This window comes from Cyrtonyx montezumae, unplaced genomic scaffold (assembly GCF_038088225.1).
Source record: "Cyrtonyx montezumae isolate F1298 unplaced genomic scaffold, pur_monq_1.0 scaffold_16, whole genome shotgun sequence".
Lineage (NCBI taxonomy): Eukaryota > Metazoa > Chordata > Aves > Galliformes > Odontophoridae > Cyrtonyx > Cyrtonyx montezumae.
Window position 1 is genome coordinate 13442188 of NW_027071892.1, and position 20345 is coordinate 13462532.

Consider the following 20345-nt stretch of genomic DNA (forward strand, 5'->3'; position numbering starts at 1 on the left):
ATGAACCCAAACAGCGAAGATAATAAAAAGAACAAAAAAATAAATAAAATTAAAAAAAAAGAAAAAACCCTTTATTGTTGTTCCAAATATTACATGCACTTCCAAAAAAATTAAAACTCTTTTTATTTAAACATCTCAATAGCATCTTGTCAGTTTGGAGGCAGCAAAGAACAGACAATTTGAAAAGCATTTACAAAAATACATTGCACAAAGTCCTATCTTGCTTCTTTAAAAATAAGTTAGTGTTATTCAAAATACACCCCCCCCAACTAACCCCATTTCAATTTATACAGGATAGTTCTAATTTTAAATATGTAACATATGACAACACCTGTACACGGATAATCCTCTGCATAGGCCATGGGCTCCGTCTCAAGGGCAGAGTTCTTCATGCAGAGACTTTTAAACATTCGAGGACTGTTGTGCAACACATGTAACTCCATTCAGAAACCCCTCAGCAGCTCCACGTGTTAACAGTTCCCAGGTAACTCTAAAACACAATGTAACAGCAAGATAAAAAGCCCGTGCACCACTGCACGGCCACAGTCTTGTCCAAAAAGGATCGTGACAAGTAGTGATGCCAAAGGGGGCCCTGGAGCAGCCTCAGCACTGTCCCGCAGCTGACAGCTTTCAGGGGCTGATCCACTGCATGCCCACACAGCACAGATCTCATTACCTACACTGCATTACTGCAGCACAACATTTACTGACTAATACCACAAACCATCGTAAGGAATTGTTGTCCCAAAGGGATATTTTTTGAGAAGCTGAGATAGTTCTTCTCTAGGGGTCAATTTCCAAATCAGCCTTGATGTGACGGGAGCTGAAAAGACTGTTAAACTGCTCAGTAAACATTCATATACAGCAATTAAACAAGCTGATCAAGTTGCTGCAGTAAAAAACCCTTAAAATAACTTGAAGTTATCCCTGAATTTTAAAGCAACTCACGGCCACAAGTTACAGTAAAGCATTCTCAGTCGCTGGTGTTTAAGTTAGTTTTGGTAGTTAAAACTTTCCCTGACGTCAGTATTTATTGTAGTCAACATTTATTGAAGAAGCCCTTGAGGATCCCCCAGCAGGTCAAACCAAAGTCACCTGAAGGACATCTGTAGCCACAGTCTGCTGAAACTCCATTCCAATATTTGGCTTGCAGTGCTAAGCTAACAGAAATATGCAGTTGAGTCCTGAATTAAAAAAAAAAAAATATATATATCCTAGGTGCAGAAAGTGTGGTTTATTAAAAAAACAAAAAACCAAAAAACCACATACATTCATTTGTAATAAAATAGGTATCACCTGAATGCTAACTGGGCTTTATGAACCAGAGTAGTTGGCATGCATTATTTCTCTCAGCATGAACACAGAAATATAAAGCAAACTGGCAATTACAAGCTGAGCATTAGAGCAAGTGAATGTCATTTATTTACAGATCTGCTGACAGTCTTCTGCCTTTCTCAGAGGATTGGTAGCTCTGTAGCACATCTTGTATCCTCATCCTTTATGGATTCCAGTGTTCTAGGCTTTCAGGTATATACAAATTGGAAACAAAATGTACAACAAAGCGACCCAAGCTGCAGTGTCTGTGCTTATTCTGCAGGTTTCCCATGCACTCTGAACCGATACAGACACGTGTACTCTGCATGTCCCCAGTTAGAAAGAATTCTCAGTTCCACTATCTGGAATGCGTGCTCACTTTTCTCCTGGAGAAAGAAAAAGCAAACACACAAACTACAGTTAGCTTTCCAGAATAAACCAGCACAACCAAGTTGCACTGTGAACCAAACTAGCTTTCTGCAACTAACTCTCAGCAGTAATTAAATTACAGCTAATTATGGAACTTTTTAGCACTTGGAGCTGAACTTTCCTAGTTTGTTTGCTCCTTGCTTGTTATGAGAGCAGAATAAGAGTGAAGCTGATTCTTCCTAAGTTTCTTATCTTCACATCTGCTGTGTCCAGATGGCAGAGTCATTTCCCTCTTACCTACTCAGATGATGGGTTTTGGTGCAGATAAACAAATACTTCCTACAAATGTTTTTACATTGCCTGGCAGAGAATGCAGCCCTTTACTTCATGAGTCATTGGATGCTGCCATAAAGAATGAGTCTTTCCCAGCACTTAAATCCCATCATCCAGACTTACCACTGTAAACATCTGCAGTGGCTCTCCTTCTTGGTCATACACATACTGTCCTAGAAATGTGCCTTCTTCTTGATATTCATCATCTAGGCCCTGTTAACAACAAGATAAAGACTTCAGTTTCCTTTAAATCTAGAAACTGTAGAAGCTTATCTACATAACTGAGGAACAACAAGTAGCATCCAGAAATCTACCACACAGGGATCAGAATGTTTCCTGTGCAACTCCCTGCTTGCTCAGGTGTGGCTGTACATTATAGTATTGTGAAGTACTGTGCTACGTTTGTATGCTTTCAGTCAAATTGACTGCTGTCACTCTGTAAAATATGAAGCACTCATGACAAACATTAGAACTGTTACCTCCCTTCAAATCCCCCAACTAGTTCTAGCACTTATTTCTAGATCTTGAAGAATATATCAAGAATATCTTGATATATCTTACACCAAGAATATAAGCAGTTTCCTTCACTGCTGTCAGAACACCAGTTTCTCTTCTTAGCTGTTCTTCCTCACTAATTTTCGAGATATACAACAAACATTCCTTATCCTTACAAACACAAACAAATTTAAGAGAGACTTACATATACTGAAAACTTCCTAGGAGCACTGGTGATATTTCCTGATGGTGAAAGTGTTTTTGGTATGTGTTCCAATGAGAAGGCAGTTGGATAGATCTTCATGGAAAGTCTAACTACAAGATATCCCTCCGATCCCTTGAAAGCCCAGCAGTTCCCTGGATACACGTCCGGCTGACCACATTTCAGGGCAAGTAGACAGAAGGGTGTGGAAAGAACAGGACAAAATATATATAAAACCACAAACATTTTTTGCTTTTTTTTTTAAATGAATTCTGAATTATTAGAGCTATTCTCAAAGCACTAACAAGCAGTAGAACAAGTTAGTCAGTAACCAGGAAAATACACAGTAACTCTGCTCCTACTCAAGTCTAGTTCTGTCTCCTAAGGTCAAAGATGAAATGATTCTTTGCGTTAACTGGACTATACAACAGAAGATACGGGCCACACAGCTTTAATTGCCAAGGAACTTCAAGAATAATCACACTCCCAGAACAAAGTTCACAGTACCCTGCTCTCTACACCCCAGAGGTGTCTATCACAGAAAAAAAAAAACAGAAAAACCCACTCAACATCCAGAAAGCAACCCAGGACACTCAACACAAAATAACACTGCTGAATTTGTTTACTTAACCTTCAATTACCTGAATAACCACTCGGGGAGACTGCGAGAAGTACCACAAAGGAATTCCAAAGAGGCTAATTAAAGCTGTTTTTGTCTCATAGGTCTCAGAACAGCGAGTACTCAAAACGCTGCCACCTTAAAAAGATAAAAATCAGGTTAGCAAAAGTAATTATTCCTTCCCGAAGGCTTTTTAGATTTCCCCCCCTTAAAAAAAAACAACAAAATATTAAAGGTATTGTTCATCTCTAATAATTTTCTAGTTCTCCAACACTGTGCTTCTATCAAACACAATGTTATTTTGGGTAAATGTTAAACATTTTTTTTATTTCAGAAGACAAAAGAGTGTACATTTCCCATAGTAAGTGCAGGGATGTGTACACTTCATACATACAGGTCTGTCATTCTCAGCTACCCAGTTACATATTTAGAAGATCTTTATTAGAAGTGCAATACTATTTCCTCTACTTACCTCCAGATTCTAAGGCGAAATCCACCATACCAGTCTTGTCTTGAGAGTACAGCTTCAGGGCATTGTTTACAATGATCCGTGCTTGCTGCAGATGGACACAAGAGGAGAATGGAAAGAGGGAGATAACATGAAGTGATAAATCTGATATAGTCACTTATCAAGTGGCAAACATCCTTTTGAGATGCTGTATTCTATCATGAGTCTTTGAAAGCCTCAGTCAATGTAAAGTTTGTTTTTTAATACGTGGCTGAAGGGCTGAGAACAAATTCATCCTACATCTTGTCTGATGCTTCCTTCATAAATGGAATATTCTACCCTCCCCCCATCTACTCACATCATTTGGAAATTCTGTTCTCAAGATAGCATACTTTTTGGGGGAAAAGTACAATCAAAGTAGACAACATAACTGCTGCAACATTATGCTCAATTTTCTGCAGTTGGGCCCATTCCAATTAATCTTTTAGGCACCTCTTAAAATCATTAACATTTATACAGTCGTGTTCCACTAAACATACGTAAAGAACAATTTTATCTGAACTTATCACTTCAGCTGACTCACTGCTTCTGTGATTCCAGAAATCCCTGCGTTATTCACAGCATTTGTTACTACTTCAGATGTTATACTTCCGTTTGTCACAGCCATCTGTAGAGTAATATTCTTGAGAATTTGCAACTCCAGATCCTGCAGCAAAGCTTGCAGATCACTTCTGGTCACAAAATTGGATGTAAGCCATTGGAGAAGCGATTCAGGAAAGTCTGTGTGTTGATCACCAAAAATCATCATCTTGACAGATTCTTTAACCTGGGCATCTACCTATTCACCAACAATTATAATAGAAATGATTAGTCTTAATGGTTTATACAGACCATCTAACAGGCACATACAAAAAGGTCAATATATCCTTCCACTACTACAGAGAAACCTAGCTTTCACACGTTTTAATTACAGTGACTTACACTAGAATAACAGACCAAGCAAGGACACACAAGACGTAGATGAACAGGATTCTTCATTGATTTGATGAGCAGCTAACAAAATCCTGCTCAGGGATTTATAGGAGAGAGTCTGACTGATGTTTCAGAATAAAAGAGCTGACTGCAGCAGTTCAAAGAAGGGACTGAAGCAAGCATATCACTTAAGTGACAACTCACCTATGGCATACTTTGATTTCATACACATAGCTAGAGTATCTTGTGATGACATTCAAATATCAACCTGGACTAAAATACCAACTTAGACTGTTGCATTTTATTGACTACATTCAAATTGAACATCACAGATTAGCAAAACTAAAGCATGATTTTTTAAAATGAGGTTCAGATGACAAACCTAGCTACTGCTTCTACATGAGATCCATTTCTGTATTTGCATGAGTAGGTAAGATATGCCAGCTATAACAGCAAAGTACAGTACACACCACTGATACAGCATTATCTCAAATGCAAATGTACCTGCCGTTGTGAAAAACATACAGTGTCATCTAGTAAGGTGCTACCCACTAAGGGGAAAAAAAAAAGATCATAGTACCACTCCATAGAGCACTACTGCTTTTTAAAATGATTAGTGCTCCTATATCACTTCTGCAGTGCCTTTCAAAAACAAGTTTGCAAACAAAATCTAGTATTTCTGAAGCTTTACTGGGACGGTTACGAGAACTTACTTTTTCATGAATGACATCTATTTTCTCACAACTCGTCTTCACACTGTCTCCTGTTAATTGTTCTGACTTCACCTGAGACAACTCCAGTTCCAGCTTTTTAACTCTGGATAAGAGTTGATTATGTTCGTCGCTATTTCTGATGAAAATGAAGAGTCAACAATGAGGAAACAATTAGTTTCAATCACTCCATCGAATTCTAAAGGCATCAGAATATATTTGTCCAGTACAAAGTGCTCTTCTAGTTCAGTTATGCATTGAGACAGACATCACAAGCTTGCAGTTCCTTGTAAGACATACTTAGGATGAAGATATTATAACCAAAATATTTCAAGTCCTGAACATATACAGAAGCAATATCTTTCAGAACACCATTGCACTGGCACCTGAGTAACTCAAATAGACATTTCTGATCTGACAGACCAGCCAAGCTTGATTTGCTTGAGCTGACCACTGATTAGAGCAAGTTTCAAGTTACCTTACTTAACACCTGCCTGTGAAGTTATCGTTTGAGTCTGTAAGCAGCAGGTTACACAGTTACCACACATCAGCATTTACTGTGTACTACAGGAAGAAGTATTAGCCAGCATTCCAAAGCTATTTCAACTAAACATAAAAGCAATTCACAAAATCAGCATTTGTTCTTCCGTGGAATTCTGTAGGGTTTTTTTCCTGATACTACACTGTTTGTAGACAGTAGTATAGATTTCATCTGTGGTTTTGGTTTGTCAGCTACAGTTGATAATCAAAATAAGGTGCATCAAAAGCAACTATTGTACACTAAGCAGTCTAAGGAAGAAATCTTGTGTCTGCAAAAGCACAAGATTCCTGTCAACAACTAATAACTGGTAGCTATACTCCTAGAAACGATTGTCCACTGCCATTCTTTTTCTTCAGCTCTGAAGCTAAATGCTCATACCTCACTGTTTTTGCTTTCACTACTTCAAGTTCCTTCTGAATGTCCTAAAAACAAAAACAGAAGTTTAGTTTAGCAACATAATGCAAGTGACAGAAAGCAAATAAACGTCACGTGAAAAAGTGAGACATTCTAGCATCACCTGTAGAAGGCTGCATTCCCACTTTATTTATATTTGTCCCTCTGTACAGTAAGATTTTATCCCAAATAGCACCCACCTTCCTGGACAAGTGAATAATGTGTAACCTAACTGAAAACACTGCCAAGAATGGAGAAGAGAAAGAACACTAGCAGTGAAACCGAAACAAACGTTAAAAGCTAAAGTAAACTAGGTTTTGGAATAGAAGAAAATAAATAGTTTGCTGCCTATTTCATCAGAACATCGTTATTATATCCAGTTAGTAAAGCTAACTTTCAATACCTTATATTCAGCTGAGAGCTTTCTAAGAAGATCTTCCAATGCAATGATGCGTGTGTTGTGTTCTTGATGTAAAGCCAGGAAGTCAGTCTTAAAAACAGGAAAAAAAAGCAGAGTACTTTGAGTACAAACAGCGTAACTGAGATTTGCTAAAGCAGGATTTCATTTATTCTCTGATCACAACCTCGAGTGCTTAAATGACTTGTGCAGGCAGTGTGAGAAATTATGAAGCATGTACTAAAAGCAGAAAGCTTTGATTCAGCAGCAGTTATACACAGGGAAGGTTACCATAAAGCTCCCTTTATCACTAACATTCCCAACAGTCGTATTTTCAGCAGTGTAAGACCCTACCACAGATCACCTATCCAGAAATAACTCCTTGTAGCAATCACCAAGGAATAAGAGCACCACTGAGTACTTTCTGTCCTATACTGCATAATTAATTCCACACCAGAAAGAATCCTAAGCCATATCACTAATAAACAGCATTAGCACAACAGTACTTAGATCAGTCTCAGAAATGGTCAGTAACTGACTTATCTTTACCTTTTCCTCCAGCCTCTTATCTTTAAGATGCTGATCCACCGTGTTTTTTATTAGCTTCAATATTTCATTTCTTTCACCCATCTGGGCAACCTGATCTTGAAGATTATGCAGTAGAAGTATCACTTTGCTATATTCTGCATCGTGGTGATGGTACATGTCAGACACGAAGGCCATCTGCTTCTCCAGCTCACTTATACGATCAGAATCGAACATATTTATGGTATCCTAAGGTAGAGTACATAAATACTTTTAGTACATAAATATTTTCATTACTCTTGGATGTCAAGTGGTTATTGCAAAATACTGAAGGACAGGGGACTTGAGAGGTCCTAAGAGAAGTTAATGCCTAGACTGTTCTCCCTTACCTTTGGAGGCTGTACAGAATGAAAAGAATCAGGTTGTGGATCAGGAACATACACACAGTCATTTGTGCTCTGTACTTTATCAACTCTTGTCTGGTTCGACAGAGGCAGCAGTGCAATGAAGTGGTCAGAGCTCCAGAACCATAAACCTTCAGTGAGCAGAAACAGAAGCAAAAAGGGAGTTCAATCCACGAACTGTCTACTTAAGGACAATGATGACCCATGTTTTGCCAAACAGTAGACACAATTCCAGCCTGAGTAAGAGTTATCTCCATGAGCCAGTTTCAAAACTGTTTCACAGAGATTGACAGCAACCAAAAGCAATCAGCTTTTATGCAGACTGACAATCAAAAGCCTACTCATGAGCTCAATCCTGCTCCTATGAAGGGGAATAAAGACTTCACTGTTTTTATAATTACTTGCTATGCCTAAAAAGCTCTATGAAATTAAATCAAAGTTGTTCCTTTCGTGAAACAAGAGCCCTCTGACTCACCAATACTTTGTAAAAGCATTCACAAACTGTTCACAAACCAAAACTTGGCCTTTTTAGGTTCTGCATCTTCTCTGTGAACCCACAGTCCAACTAGAAGTACTATTTAGGTAAAGCAGCAGTAAGCATGCACTGACTGGTATGATACCTGCACAATACACGTACCTAGTAGAAACAACAGTGGGATGAGAAACAGCAATAGCTTGGAAACCTTTGGAAGGCATCTAGAGAAAGAGAAGAAAGTTTGCAAGAAACAACATTATCATATTTCATACGATAAATAGGAACAGAATTTACTACAAGAGCATTAGTAGTTGATACATACTTTCTAAGAATAAACACCTTGAGCAAAGACATCAGGGTAAGAAGCTGATTCCAGCCAGTTATAAGCAACCTGAAGATGCCAGAAGCCACTCTCCCTAGAAGAGAAAAGAGATGACATTACTCAGCACATCACATGGTCAAGGAAACCAAGCAGAGGCATGTGCAACTGTGACCTAGAGTACTTTGCAGAGCAGAGAAATGCACGAACACAGGCAGCACACACAGATTATTAACATCTAAAAGTATATCACAATATGACAGCATTATAACCTCAGCTACTCAACAAAAATAACAGCCATGCAAAGAGATAAAAGTGTTCAGTGGTTCCAACAGTGCTATCTTGCTGAAAATTCACTGAGAAACACTGAGTCCAAGTTATCACACACAGAAGACCTCAGCAAGTTTCAAGAAATGCAAAGATTAGCAGAATGGGTTTGGAGACAGGAACGTCATGACAGGAAGAGAATATCAAACCAAACACACCCTGTTCTTCTTGACACTCTTTATCTGGGCTATTAACATACTCAGTCAACTCAAGAAGCAGACTAGTTACTCTCCAACTATGTCTGTGAACAGAAGTATGCTCCCTCACGCAGTGTATTTCAGTCAATAAAGCAGAGCAGCTGACGTACTCAAGTTATGAAAGCTACAGCATAAGCACAGCAGAATTAGCGTAAGCCACCTACCTCAAACCTCCTACTCTGTCAAGAAGAAACAGGCAGTACACACAGACATAAACACAGAAATTAGGATAGTAACCTGGGGAAAGAAGGGCCAGCCAAAGTAGAGACAACACCTTCTGAGACACAAGCCATCCAGTCGCTCCCACTGCTCGCAACATGTGAAGCATAAAGTAACCTAGATCACAACAAATAACTATGTGGCAACAGATAAATAAACTTAAGGCTCTTCCCAATGCATGCAGCACCAGAGACCCCATCCCCCGACCACTGTGTTCTGCACAGTATTAAACCATACCTTTCAATAATCTACAGACTTGGCTTTTCTTTCAGCATTTTAAAGCAAAGCAAACCACCAATAAATATGAATCTAAGCAAAGCCAAGAAAACTTAGACACAAAATTCTCTTGTATAGTAATAGATACAACAGACAATGACCTCTGTGTAGTTAGAGAAGCACTTCTTTCTTCACCACAGCCAAAGTTCACATTTTGTAGCATGGCATTTAGATAAACATGCCAAGTGCAAAAAAGTTAATTCCACTAAAATCCACTTTAAGCACATCACTTTATAAGCATCTTGTTGTAAATTTTGCATCAAGTTTATTATCTAGAGTCACATTAAGAAAGAGGGAATAATTAAAGTTTGTAATTCTAGAGAAAAAAATAATGATAGCTAAGATGCACTGATAAATAGAAAGCATTCACTACTGAATGCAAGATGCAATATATTTTTGTTAAATGGAATACTCTTGATCATCTTCAGCACGTCAATTTTGAGTCTTTGAAAGCACAAGTCAAATGCAGCATGCTATGACAAAATGCAGTAACTAAAGCCCCGCTGAAGCCAACAGTTACTGAATCTAAGACTAGCACTGGTTGTTCTACAGAACTAACTAGGTAATACGAACTCAGAAAGTAATCCTACACTTTTAGATTAGCAGCTAGGTCTGGGTTAATCTGAGGGACTATAGATATACCAACCCAATGTTTTGCAAAGCATTTAGGTGCATGAAGTGTCTCAAATCATTTTCCTCTGCTGAACAAAGAGCATTCAACAGACTCCTGATGCCTCTGCCATGCAAGCTAGGGAACGCTCATCTCACAGGGAAGGTTCTATTACTATATAAGATTCCTGTAAAAATTGACTAGCACTAGAACAAAAATAAAAAGTTAAAAACCCTTCGTTTAAATAATCTGCATATCAATACCTTGTACTTTGCTTTTATTTACAGGCAACTTTCCACCCTATTGAGAGTACAGACTTCCCCAATGCACATTAAGCTACCAATCTGACTTATCTTTCTAAAACACAAGGTGCATGCCTTCATCACACTTTGCTTTAACTAGGGAAGCAGACTACTGACCCTGTACAAATGCCAGTATCAGCACAATAAGTCAAAGTGAAAAAAGATGTTAGGTAAATTAATTTCCTAAACACTCTACATTTTAGTCTACTTGATGGATAAAGATAAAAGTGACAAAACAATATGAATGATTAACAGAGAGATGCAAAATAAAAGCAAAATAAAAAAGGTCCAAGTCAACCTGCATAAGAAAAGATGTGCGAAATGGTCCTTGCTACCCTTTTAGCCCTGGAGGATTGCATGTGCTCTGTGGTGTGTATTTCAAGTTGTTTCTTCCCCTTACAGTCATCACCTGTTGATTGTGGTAACAGATGATTAATGGGACAAAGCCAGGATCATATCAAGAACGTTACAAGACAATTTGAACAAGTCTACTTCACATTAACAGTTACAAAGCCAAAACACATCAAGCAAGTTCCAACTGACTAAAACTTGTCTGGGGCAACAGTACAGAATGCCAGGTAACCACTTTTCTACTTTCTATTTAAACTAGGAAATCAGCATTTACTGTGAAGCTTCCATAGGGGCACCAAGCACAAACTGCTATTACAGCAACAATGTAATGTACAGCCCGAGGCTAGAAGCACATAAATGGTTATACTTACACATTGATTCCTCATTTACACCAAGATGGCTATCCTCTCTGTAAAACTCCTTTATATTCATGCTTCCACAGTAATCTGAGTGAGCTGCAACATATCCAGAAAGGATAAACAGAAAGTAATTCTCAACCTCAAAGGCTTTCCTACCACTGGGTTTCAAATAAACTCACTTGGATCACTATTAGAAGCCAGGTTACCTGGAGGAAACCTGAAAAATGATCTTGGAAGAAGCCTACCTTGTGTAAACCTACTTTTTCTCTTATTTAAAGAAGAAGGGGCATTTTGTTTTAACAAAAAATGTTAGGTTTTTTTTTTTAGACAGCAAAGTTAGGATTTTTTTAAACTATGTCACAACTCATTATATCCTGAATCCCTATCCCCATCAGCCTGTCAGATGAGCCACATTTTTTTGTCATTTCCAACAGAAACGTTGAGCAACTGAGAAGAGAGCACTTACAAGTTAGAAAGCACTAAGGCAGAAAGGACCAGACTGAACATCAAAAAAAAGTTTCATACAATCACAAAAATCAATTACTTTCTGCTTACAGCATTAGATTTCACTCAGAGCATAAGAGATAGAAGAAAAAACAAAGAGAAATTGAACTTTTTCAAGGAAAAGAAGGTGTGTGGAGCAATGACTGTGCTTTTAGCTTTGCAAGACAGATATAATGAAGATCTGAGCACGCAGTGAAACAAAGGGTAAGAAGGCACCCTAATGCTGACAGAAAGAAGTTCAGACTTCACACTATGACACAGAACAGTTTTGAAAAATCAACTTCTACCATTTTCCAGTAAAAATAAAGAAATTGGTACATGAGCCTTAACTACAGCATAGATGCTTCTCACATACCTGGATCCAGATATTTCAAAAACAGAGGAAAAATATGAGAAGTGTAGCACAAGTGAGAGAGTTAATAAAAAAGTAAAAAGATAGAAAAAACAGGAGCCAGCCAGGACTACAGATAAACACCACAGTGCCATAGAAGTCTGCAAGAAAAAAAAAGAAAAAAACACACTGGTTTTGCGTGGAAATCGAGAAACACAACTGAAAAGGTACCTTTAGATTCATAACTCTGCTTCAGCAAAACCATTTGAAATAGTTGCACTAATAGTGATGCAAGAGATGCTGCAGTATGTCTGACCAATCGCAGAATCTTACTCATGTAGAAATAGGTGCCTCCTATTGAAAAAGAAGTGTGAACACAGATTATTCACCTACGTAAAGGTGCACCTCTACTTGCTAGTGACCATTAGCTTGCAGGAAAGTGAGAACAAAGCATCAAAAGCTTCAGTTTAGTCAGGAGTATGAAAGATCAGTAAGCGTGATTTGGGAAGTCTAGATGCATTTGATATTACAAGCAAATGATTCTGCATTAACTACACAACCTGTAGAAAATGCAATGGTATCTGTCTTGAAGGCAAGAATGCTTCTTAGTGAGAATAAAGAGCTCCAACGGATAGCAATGAAATCCTTGCTTACATAACTAAGGTTTTCTGATACTGATACTAATGTTGTGAGGTCACAACTCCAAACTATTCTGATTTGAAAAGGAGAGAACACTTCATCTTCTCCTCCCCTTTACAGTGGAAGAAGAAAGTTACTGCAATGGCCTGTCTCAAGTGCTGAAGAGACACTTCCTCCTTCAAAGCAGCAGTTTCTTAGGAACAGCAACACTCCAGAAGCCTGACATGATCTCAGGCTCCTCCATCCCATCTCATTTAACCCTGACACCTGGATTAAAGTCCAGAAGAACACATGAAGATGAGTTCATTTTTAAGATTCTCCTTGGTGAATACAAACTCTAGAACACTGAAAAGCTTTCTTACAGTGTCACTAAGTAGCTCATTATGTCAAGACAACAGAATTCCTACCTGTGCTATACAACTGACAAAAAGAAAAACTTGCCTCAAGTATTTGAAATTGCACCATGAGGTCCAAAACAGATTTATAGCTGACTGAAAATATACATCATTCAAGAACAACACATCTACAGTGTCCTAAAAGTGGTTCTACTTTTTTAATTTCAGGCCACTAAGGAAACACCTGAGTAGCGATCATTGAGGACTACCAACCATCAAGAAATTCACGGTGCTACGCAAGAGGCAGGCAGACACAGCCAAGACACAAGGCCAACTCCACAGAGGACGGAGGTTGATCCCGGCAGCTCTCTCCTGCGGTGGCTTAGGCGTTGCCAGGGCAACGGCGGGGGCTTTAACGGTCAGAACCCGGAAGTATCACTCAGTCCTCGTGATCAACTGCTTTGAAACCGGCACAGCCGGAGCTGCAGTGGCTGATTGAGGGACAGGGCGGGTTTTCGGGAGGTTCCTGTCTCTCGGGAACCGAGTGAGAGCGGCCAGTCCCTACGGCTAGAGGTTAACGAGGCGTTAACGAGGCGTAGGCGTTGCCAGGGTTTCAGCGCCCTCACCCCTCAGCTGAATAGGGCTCAGGGAGGGCAGCGAAGTGTCACTACCCACTGTTTGTTTTTGTGTTTTTTAATATATATAAAAATAAATAATAATAATAATTTTAAAATATATAAGTTATTACAATTCATATCTATCTATATATTACAATTCATATCTATCTATATATTACTATAAACTATTTTTTATTTATTTGTTTTTATTCTTTTTTGTGCCATGGTCTCTACTAGACAGAGGGCTTGCCTTAAAAAGGCTGTGGCAGCCCAGACAGAAGGTCTGCCTAGAAGCGTGGCTACACAGGTCTCTGGTTGCAAGGAGTGCCAGAGCCTGCTGCTGCTGGATGAGGGTGCTAAGCAGTTCTCCTGTGCGAGGTGTGAGCAGGTGGAAGATCTGCTTAGCATGGTGGCTGAACTGAAAGAGGAGGTTGAGAGACTGAGGGCCATCAGGGACTGTGAGCAGGAGATGACTGGTGGAGCAGCTCCCTAGAGCGCCAGAGAGAAAGGCACCGGGGAGATCCCCCGCAGTTGGTGGTGGACTCCCTGACCTGTCCCCGTAGGGCAGAAGGGGAATATCTGAGGGATAGGGAGGGCTGGCAGAGAGTCCCTGCTCGGTACCGTGGGCAATCTCCCCCTCTGCCTCACCAGTGTCCCCAGATACCCCTAAGCAATAGATTTGCAGCATTGGAAGTTGAAGAGGTGATAAGGGGTGAAGTGCAGGAAGATTCCCGCAGGAGGTCACCAATGGCAAGGCAGTCAACTCCGTGCATTGAGACTGCTACTACTAAGAAAGAAAGGAAGGTGATCGTAGTGGGTGGCTCCCTTCTAAAGGGAACTGAGGGCCCCATTTGCAGACCAGACCCAAACCGCAGGGAAGTGTGCTGTCTCCCTAGGGCTCGGATCAGGGACATTGCTAGAAGACTCCCGGATTTGATATACCCCACTGACTACTACCTGTTACTCGTAGTTCAGGCAGACTGCAATGAAATATCTCAGAGAAGTCTGCAAACTATGAAAAGAGATTTCAGAGAATTAGGTGATTAGTTCAAGGGGTGGGAGCACAAGTGGTGTTTGCTTCCATACCTTCTGGGGCAGTGAAGGACACAGAATGGGCGAGGAAAACACAGGTGATGAATAATTGGCTGAGAGGTTGGTGTAGAGACAGACACTGGGTTTTTTGACCACAGGGCAGTTTACTCAACGGTCTTGTTGCAAGGGTCCCATTGCAAGGGTCCCTTGGGACTTGCTCCTGAGGGGTAAAGGGGTCCAAGAAGCCTGGATGCTCCTCAAGATGGAAATCTTAAAGGCACAGGAGCAGGCTGTCCCAGAGTCCTGTAAGTCGAGCCGGAGGAGAAAAAGACCAGTGTGGATGAACGAGGAACTTTTGTTGAGACTCCGAGAGAAAAAGAGAGTCTATCTCCTCTGGAAGATGGGACAGGCTACTTGGGGTGACTACAGAGAACTGGCCAAGATTTGCAGGCAGAAAGTTAGAAATGCTAAAGCCCAGCTTGAACTTAGACTGGCTACTGCTGTAAAGGAGAACAGGAAACCCTTTTACAAATATATTAACAGCAAGAGAAAAACTAAGGAAAATTTCTCCCCTTTACTCAATGAGGCAGGGAATGTAACCACAGATGATAAGGAAAAGGCTGAGGTTCTCAATGCCTTCTTCACATCTGTCTTTAATAGACAGAACAGTTGTCCACAGGGTACTTGCCCTGACCTGGAAGTCCGGGATGGGGCGCATAATGCACCCCCTGTGATCCAACCAGAGACGGTCAGAGATCTTCTCCTCCATACTGCCACAAGTCCATGGGGCCAGATGGGATCCACCCAAGGGTGCTGAGGGAGCTGGCAGAGGTGATTGCCAAGCCACTTTCTGCCATCTATCAGCATTCCTGGTTATCTGGAGAGGTCCCACAAGATTGGAGGCTTGCCGATGTGACTCCCATCTTCAAGAAAGGCCGTAAGGAAGACCCGGGGAACTACAGGCCTGTCAGCCTGACCTCGGTATCAGGGAAAGTTATGGAGCAGATGATCTTGAGGGAAATCACACGACACGTGCATGGCAACCAGGGGATCAGACCCAGCCAGCACGGGTTCAGCAAGGGCAGGTCATGCTTGTCCAACCTCATCTCCTTCTATGACTGGGTGACCAGACAGGTAGATGAGGGAAAGGCTGTTGATGTAGTCTACCTGGACTTCAGCAAGGCCTTCGACACGGTCTCCCACAGTATTCTCCTGAGGAAACTGGCAGCCCGTGGTGTGGACAGGTTCACTCTTCTCTGGGTGGAGAACTGGCTGGAGGGCTGTGCCCAGAGGGTAGTAGTTAATGGAGTTAAGTCCAGCTGGCGTCCTGTTACAAGTGGTGTCCCCCAAGGGTCAGTTTTGGGGCCCATCTTGTTTAATATCTGTATTGATGACCTAGATGAGGGAATTGAGTGTACCCTCAGTAAGTTTGCAGATGACACCAAGTTGGGAGGATGTGTCAAACTGCCTGAGGGTAGGGAGGCCCTTCAGAGGGATTTGGATAGGCTGAACAGCTGGGCTGAGCAAAATGGGATGAGGTTCAATAAGACCAAGTGCCGGGTCCTGCACTTTGGCCACAATAACCCCATGCAATGCTATAAGCTTGGGGCAGAATGGCTTGAAGAATGTAGAGAGGAAAAGGACCTGGGGGTGTTGGTTGATACTCGGCTTAACATGAGCTGGCATTGTGCCCAGGTGGCCAAGAAGGCCAACAGCATCCTGGCCTGTATTAGAAATAGTGTAGCCAGCAGGAGCAGGGAGGTGATCATCCCCCTGTACTCAGCTCTGGTACGGCCGCACCTCGAGTACTGTGTTCAGTTTTGGGCCCCTCACTACAAGAAGGACATTGAGGCCCTGGAGCGTGTTCAGAGAAGGGCAACAAAACTGGTGAGGGGCCTGGAGCACAAGTCTTATGAGGAGCGGCTGAGGGAGCTGGGATTGTTTAGTCTGGAGAAGAGGAGGCTCAGGAGACTTTATTGCACTCTACCACTTCCTGAAGGGGGGTTGTGGTGAGGAGAGGGTGGGCCTCTTCTCCCTGATAAATGATGACAGGACGAGAGGGAATGGCCACAAGTTGCGCCAGGGAAGATTTAGATTAGACCTCAGGAAGCATTTCTTTTCTGAAAGAGTGGTCAGGCACTGGGATGGCCTGCCTAGGGAGGTGGTTGAGGCACCGTCCCTAGCGCTGTTCAAGAAGCGTTTAGATGAGGTGCTAAAGGATTTGATTTAGTAGTTGGGTAGGGATAGTGATAGGAGGATGGTTGGACTAGATGATCTTGTAGGTCCTTTCCAACCTTATGAACCTATGAACCTATGAGGTTGCCTTGGAAAGGCAGAACCTTATTTAGAGAAGATATAGCTTCACGTTTCAAGGATGTAGTCACTACAAGTCTACTTGAAAACAGTTTTACCCTTTGGAGTTCAATTGTTGAAGTGGCTGAGGTTCAACTCTTAAAAAAAAAACACTACTACACTGGGAAGTCATGTGAGAAGAAAGAATTCTTCCTCAGCAGTGCTTTCATTGACCAGGAAATTTCTGAAATAGTAGCTCTGCTCCATCTTGAAAATTCAAATCACATAAGAAATTGGACTGCATTGAAAAAGTTCCTATTTGAAAATCCAGACAGACAAATGTAGGTCCAATAAGAGATCAAGAGACATCTAAACAACTGTGTTGAATGAACAACCCATTGCATGCTGTATCAGTTTAAACATATAACTTATTAGGATACTAGGAGGTTCAACCAATATGTAAAAGGTACTTTATAAAAAGAATAATGAGAATTTCATTACTGATAAATGTAACAGGGTAGAAAACAAACGCACTTAACTAGCACTACGTAGAAAATGTACCAACTAAGCCATATCCTATTTTGCTACATGGGGAAAGCAGAGGAGAATAGTTACTTACTAGCTGCATGTTTCTGGCTCCTGTCCCTTGAGTAAATTCTGGAAGATGGCACAGAAGAAGTAGAGTATGCTGTGAGAACCTCCTTCCGTTCAGAAAGCATGCTGCAGTCACTGCAGGTGTACCCATTTATCACAGGAGTCTGTGTTTCTGCTGTTGCTACGTCTCCATTTCCCTGCAAGAACGTGGTGCCACTACCTAGCGAACAAAGAGTAGAACATTCAGTGCAAGAATTACTAACATCACTAGTTACCAGAATGCACAGAGAAGAAAAAGAACAGGATAGTTACCTTCCGGGTCACCATCGTCGTCATCAAGGCCTTCAAAGAAGAAAGAAAAACAAGTGTGTTCACAAATGAAGGAAAAGCCCCATGAGCAACCACGATATCTGATGCAAACTCAAAGCAGGGGTCCACTAAGCAAAGAAAAGTCACTTGAAGAGCTAAGATTTTTCAGTCCATCATGCGATATATAGCCATATAGTATCAGGGGTTGGAAGGGACCTCAAGGGATCGAGTCCAACCTCCCCTGCCAAAGCAGGTTCCCTACACCACGTATAGTACTGTAGTAGGCTAACAGCTTATGAAAAGTGTCCTGTCACAGAAGCAGCCCAGCTGAGTATGAATGACAATTACACATTTTCTCAGCTCTCATTTAACTTCAAAGCAGTTAATTACAAGCTTGCACCTTTTTTCTTGCTAAATAATTACTTTTGAAACAGGATCTTAAAAACGTAGCACTACCACAGACAAGTAGTCTAAATCTTATCACACTTCCTACTATGAAACAATTCTTCACATTCTAACTCCGGGACAGTTGCAGACACCCAACAAGAAACAAGCAGTATGAGCTGGGTGCTACAGTACACTGCTGATCTCTTACAGGACACTTTATGGAGACTCATTTTCTCGTCAGAAGAAGAGGATGACTCCAGAAAAGGATGTTTGCACATACTTGGGAACAATAACTAATCAATCACACACAAAAATCCCTCAGGAAATCCTGAGGTATCACTAATTTCAAACTTTCAGATTAAGGTACACACTTCTGCCTGTAACAAACAAACATGCTTTTCCTTTGCTTTCTCAAGAGAAACTTCATTATGTCATGTGTCTATTCTATGACCATTTTGAAGACAGATAAACAGCTTCAATTTGCACCATGAACTATGTTGGCTATGCTAGCACAATCAAGTTCATGCAATGGAGTGCAAACTTCCAGCAGGCACCTTAACAAAGCACACACCTACAGTAACAGTACGTGAAGGGGGCAGATGGAAAAGAGGGTGAGCAGGAAATGGGAGATGTGAACATGTTCACACAAATGATAAGCAGTTTTACAGTCTGATGTGACCAATGGCATTCATGACCTACCCCAGAAATGATCAATTTCTGTCTGCTCTCGAATCGAAGACTCATCCAACACAGTGGATACCATTGATGTATCCCTGGCACGTCTAAGGAAACTGCTTTGGTTAAAAATGGGAGAGCTGGAGCGATTCTTCCTTAGCATCTCTCTCACACTTCCAGACTGTTTATTTATGCTTTTGCGCTGCTTCAGCATCCTAGAAAGCAAAGAAAACAAAAAAAGACATAGCACTAAAACATAGAAGTTTGTTTCTCTCAATTCCAAATAAAGTTTAATAAAAAGACAAGCTTTTTCCACACTGATGTGGCCAGACAGACACAATCAGGTTTGAGAGGAAATTCTTACTTCTAAGCATCTACAGCTTTGAAGACTTCATTTGTAAACTATACACTGTAAGTTATGATATTAAACACTGAGAACAAGAAATAAAACAGTGAGTAATCCATTACTGTATGATCATGTTCAAACAGAAATTCTCAGGACCCCAGCCAACAAACTAATTTGTGATAGAAAATGCTTACTTAGAAGATTGATCCCTGAAAGTCATGCTCCCCTTGTAAGAGCTGTCATGAAGGATTTGAGCATTATCTGATTTAACAGATCCTGCAGCAGCTAACCGTAAACTACGCCGAGACATTCTTGGTGAATCAAACACTGGATCTATTTTGTGTTCGATCTCAAAATCCAAAGCATCTGAAGAATAACTTGAACTAAAAAAAAAAAAAAGAACACGAAAGTTAGAGTTCAAGAGAAAATCCCCTAGAAATAAGCATGCCCCTCAAGCTAGACTGGGTTTCAATTAAAAACAGTTTTTCCAGAGTTATGGAGCAAGTTCCACAAGATATGCAGTATTACTCAGATCACTAAGGAGCACAAAGAGCAATTCGTATGGCAAGTTTAACAACAGAAGGCAAATCACACTACCATGGAAACCACGTGTGCAGCTGAGCCAGAGCAAGCATTGTGCAGCCTCAGACACAGTACTTTGAGGACCAATTTAAGAGATAAAACCGTTTATGACAACACTTCTTTCCTATTCCTAGTTGCAAATAAAAAAAATCATGATGCATCCTAAGTCACAAGGGAAAACAATGTTCTTTTTTCTTTTTTTATTTAATTTTTTGCTTGTTGTTTCATCCCACAAAGGCAAATATATACATAAGCTTCACTCCATTATCCCAGAGATCTAATCCATGCTCTTACACTTGATTCTCTCAGAAGCTTCATGAGATCTCACAACGAAGACAGAGCAGCAATAGCAAAGCAAGGCAAAAACAAACAGATTAAGCAGAAGAATCAATAAGACATGCATTTACTAAAACAGAAGTTTAGCCTAAAGCAGAATACTTGTACTAGCAATGAAAGTAACATTCAGTTATGTAACTGAGCAAAGCTTGTCACTACAGGATGCTGTGCAGCAGAAGCTCGGCTCCCAGAACTGCTCAGCTCAGTGA

The 20345-nt window shown here is 40.7% G+C and overlaps 1 protein-coding gene across 1 annotated transcript in view; it reads right to left on the reverse strand.

The window, feature by feature from the left end:
* Positions 1–1214: 1214 nt before the first annotated feature.
* Positions 1215–20345, reverse strand: part of SUN1 (Sad1 and UNC84 domain containing 1) — a 29060-nt gene continuing 9929 nt past the window's right edge. Inside the window, exons 4-24 of the mRNA XM_065732934.1 lie at positions 19413–19601; positions 18897–19087; positions 17814–17843; positions 17527–17721; positions 12224–12346; positions 11170–11253; positions 10746–10856; positions 9278–9376; positions 8520–8613; positions 8360–8418; positions 7708–7853; positions 7343–7567; positions 6800–6886; positions 6382–6425; positions 5466–5601; positions 4364–4618; positions 3805–3889; positions 3355–3470; positions 2717–2884; positions 2140–2229; positions 1215–1700 (exon numbers count right to left, since the gene is read on the reverse strand). Of these exons, the coding sequence (XP_065589006.1) occupies positions 1587–1700; positions 2140–2229; positions 2717–2884; positions 3355–3470; positions 3805–3889; positions 4364–4618; positions 5466–5601; positions 6382–6425; positions 6800–6886; positions 7343–7567; positions 7708–7853; positions 8360–8418; positions 8520–8613; positions 9278–9376; positions 10746–10856; positions 11170–11253; positions 12224–12346; positions 17527–17721; positions 17814–17843; positions 18897–19087; positions 19413–19601 (2641 nt within the window). The 3' untranslated portion in view covers positions 1215–1586. The remainder of the gene's footprint in view (positions 1701–2139; positions 2230–2716; positions 2885–3354; positions 3471–3804; positions 3890–4363; positions 4619–5465; positions 5602–6381; positions 6426–6799; positions 6887–7342; positions 7568–7707; positions 7854–8359; positions 8419–8519; positions 8614–9277; positions 9377–10745; positions 10857–11169; positions 11254–12223; positions 12347–17526; positions 17722–17813; positions 17844–18896; positions 19088–19412; positions 19602–20345) is intronic.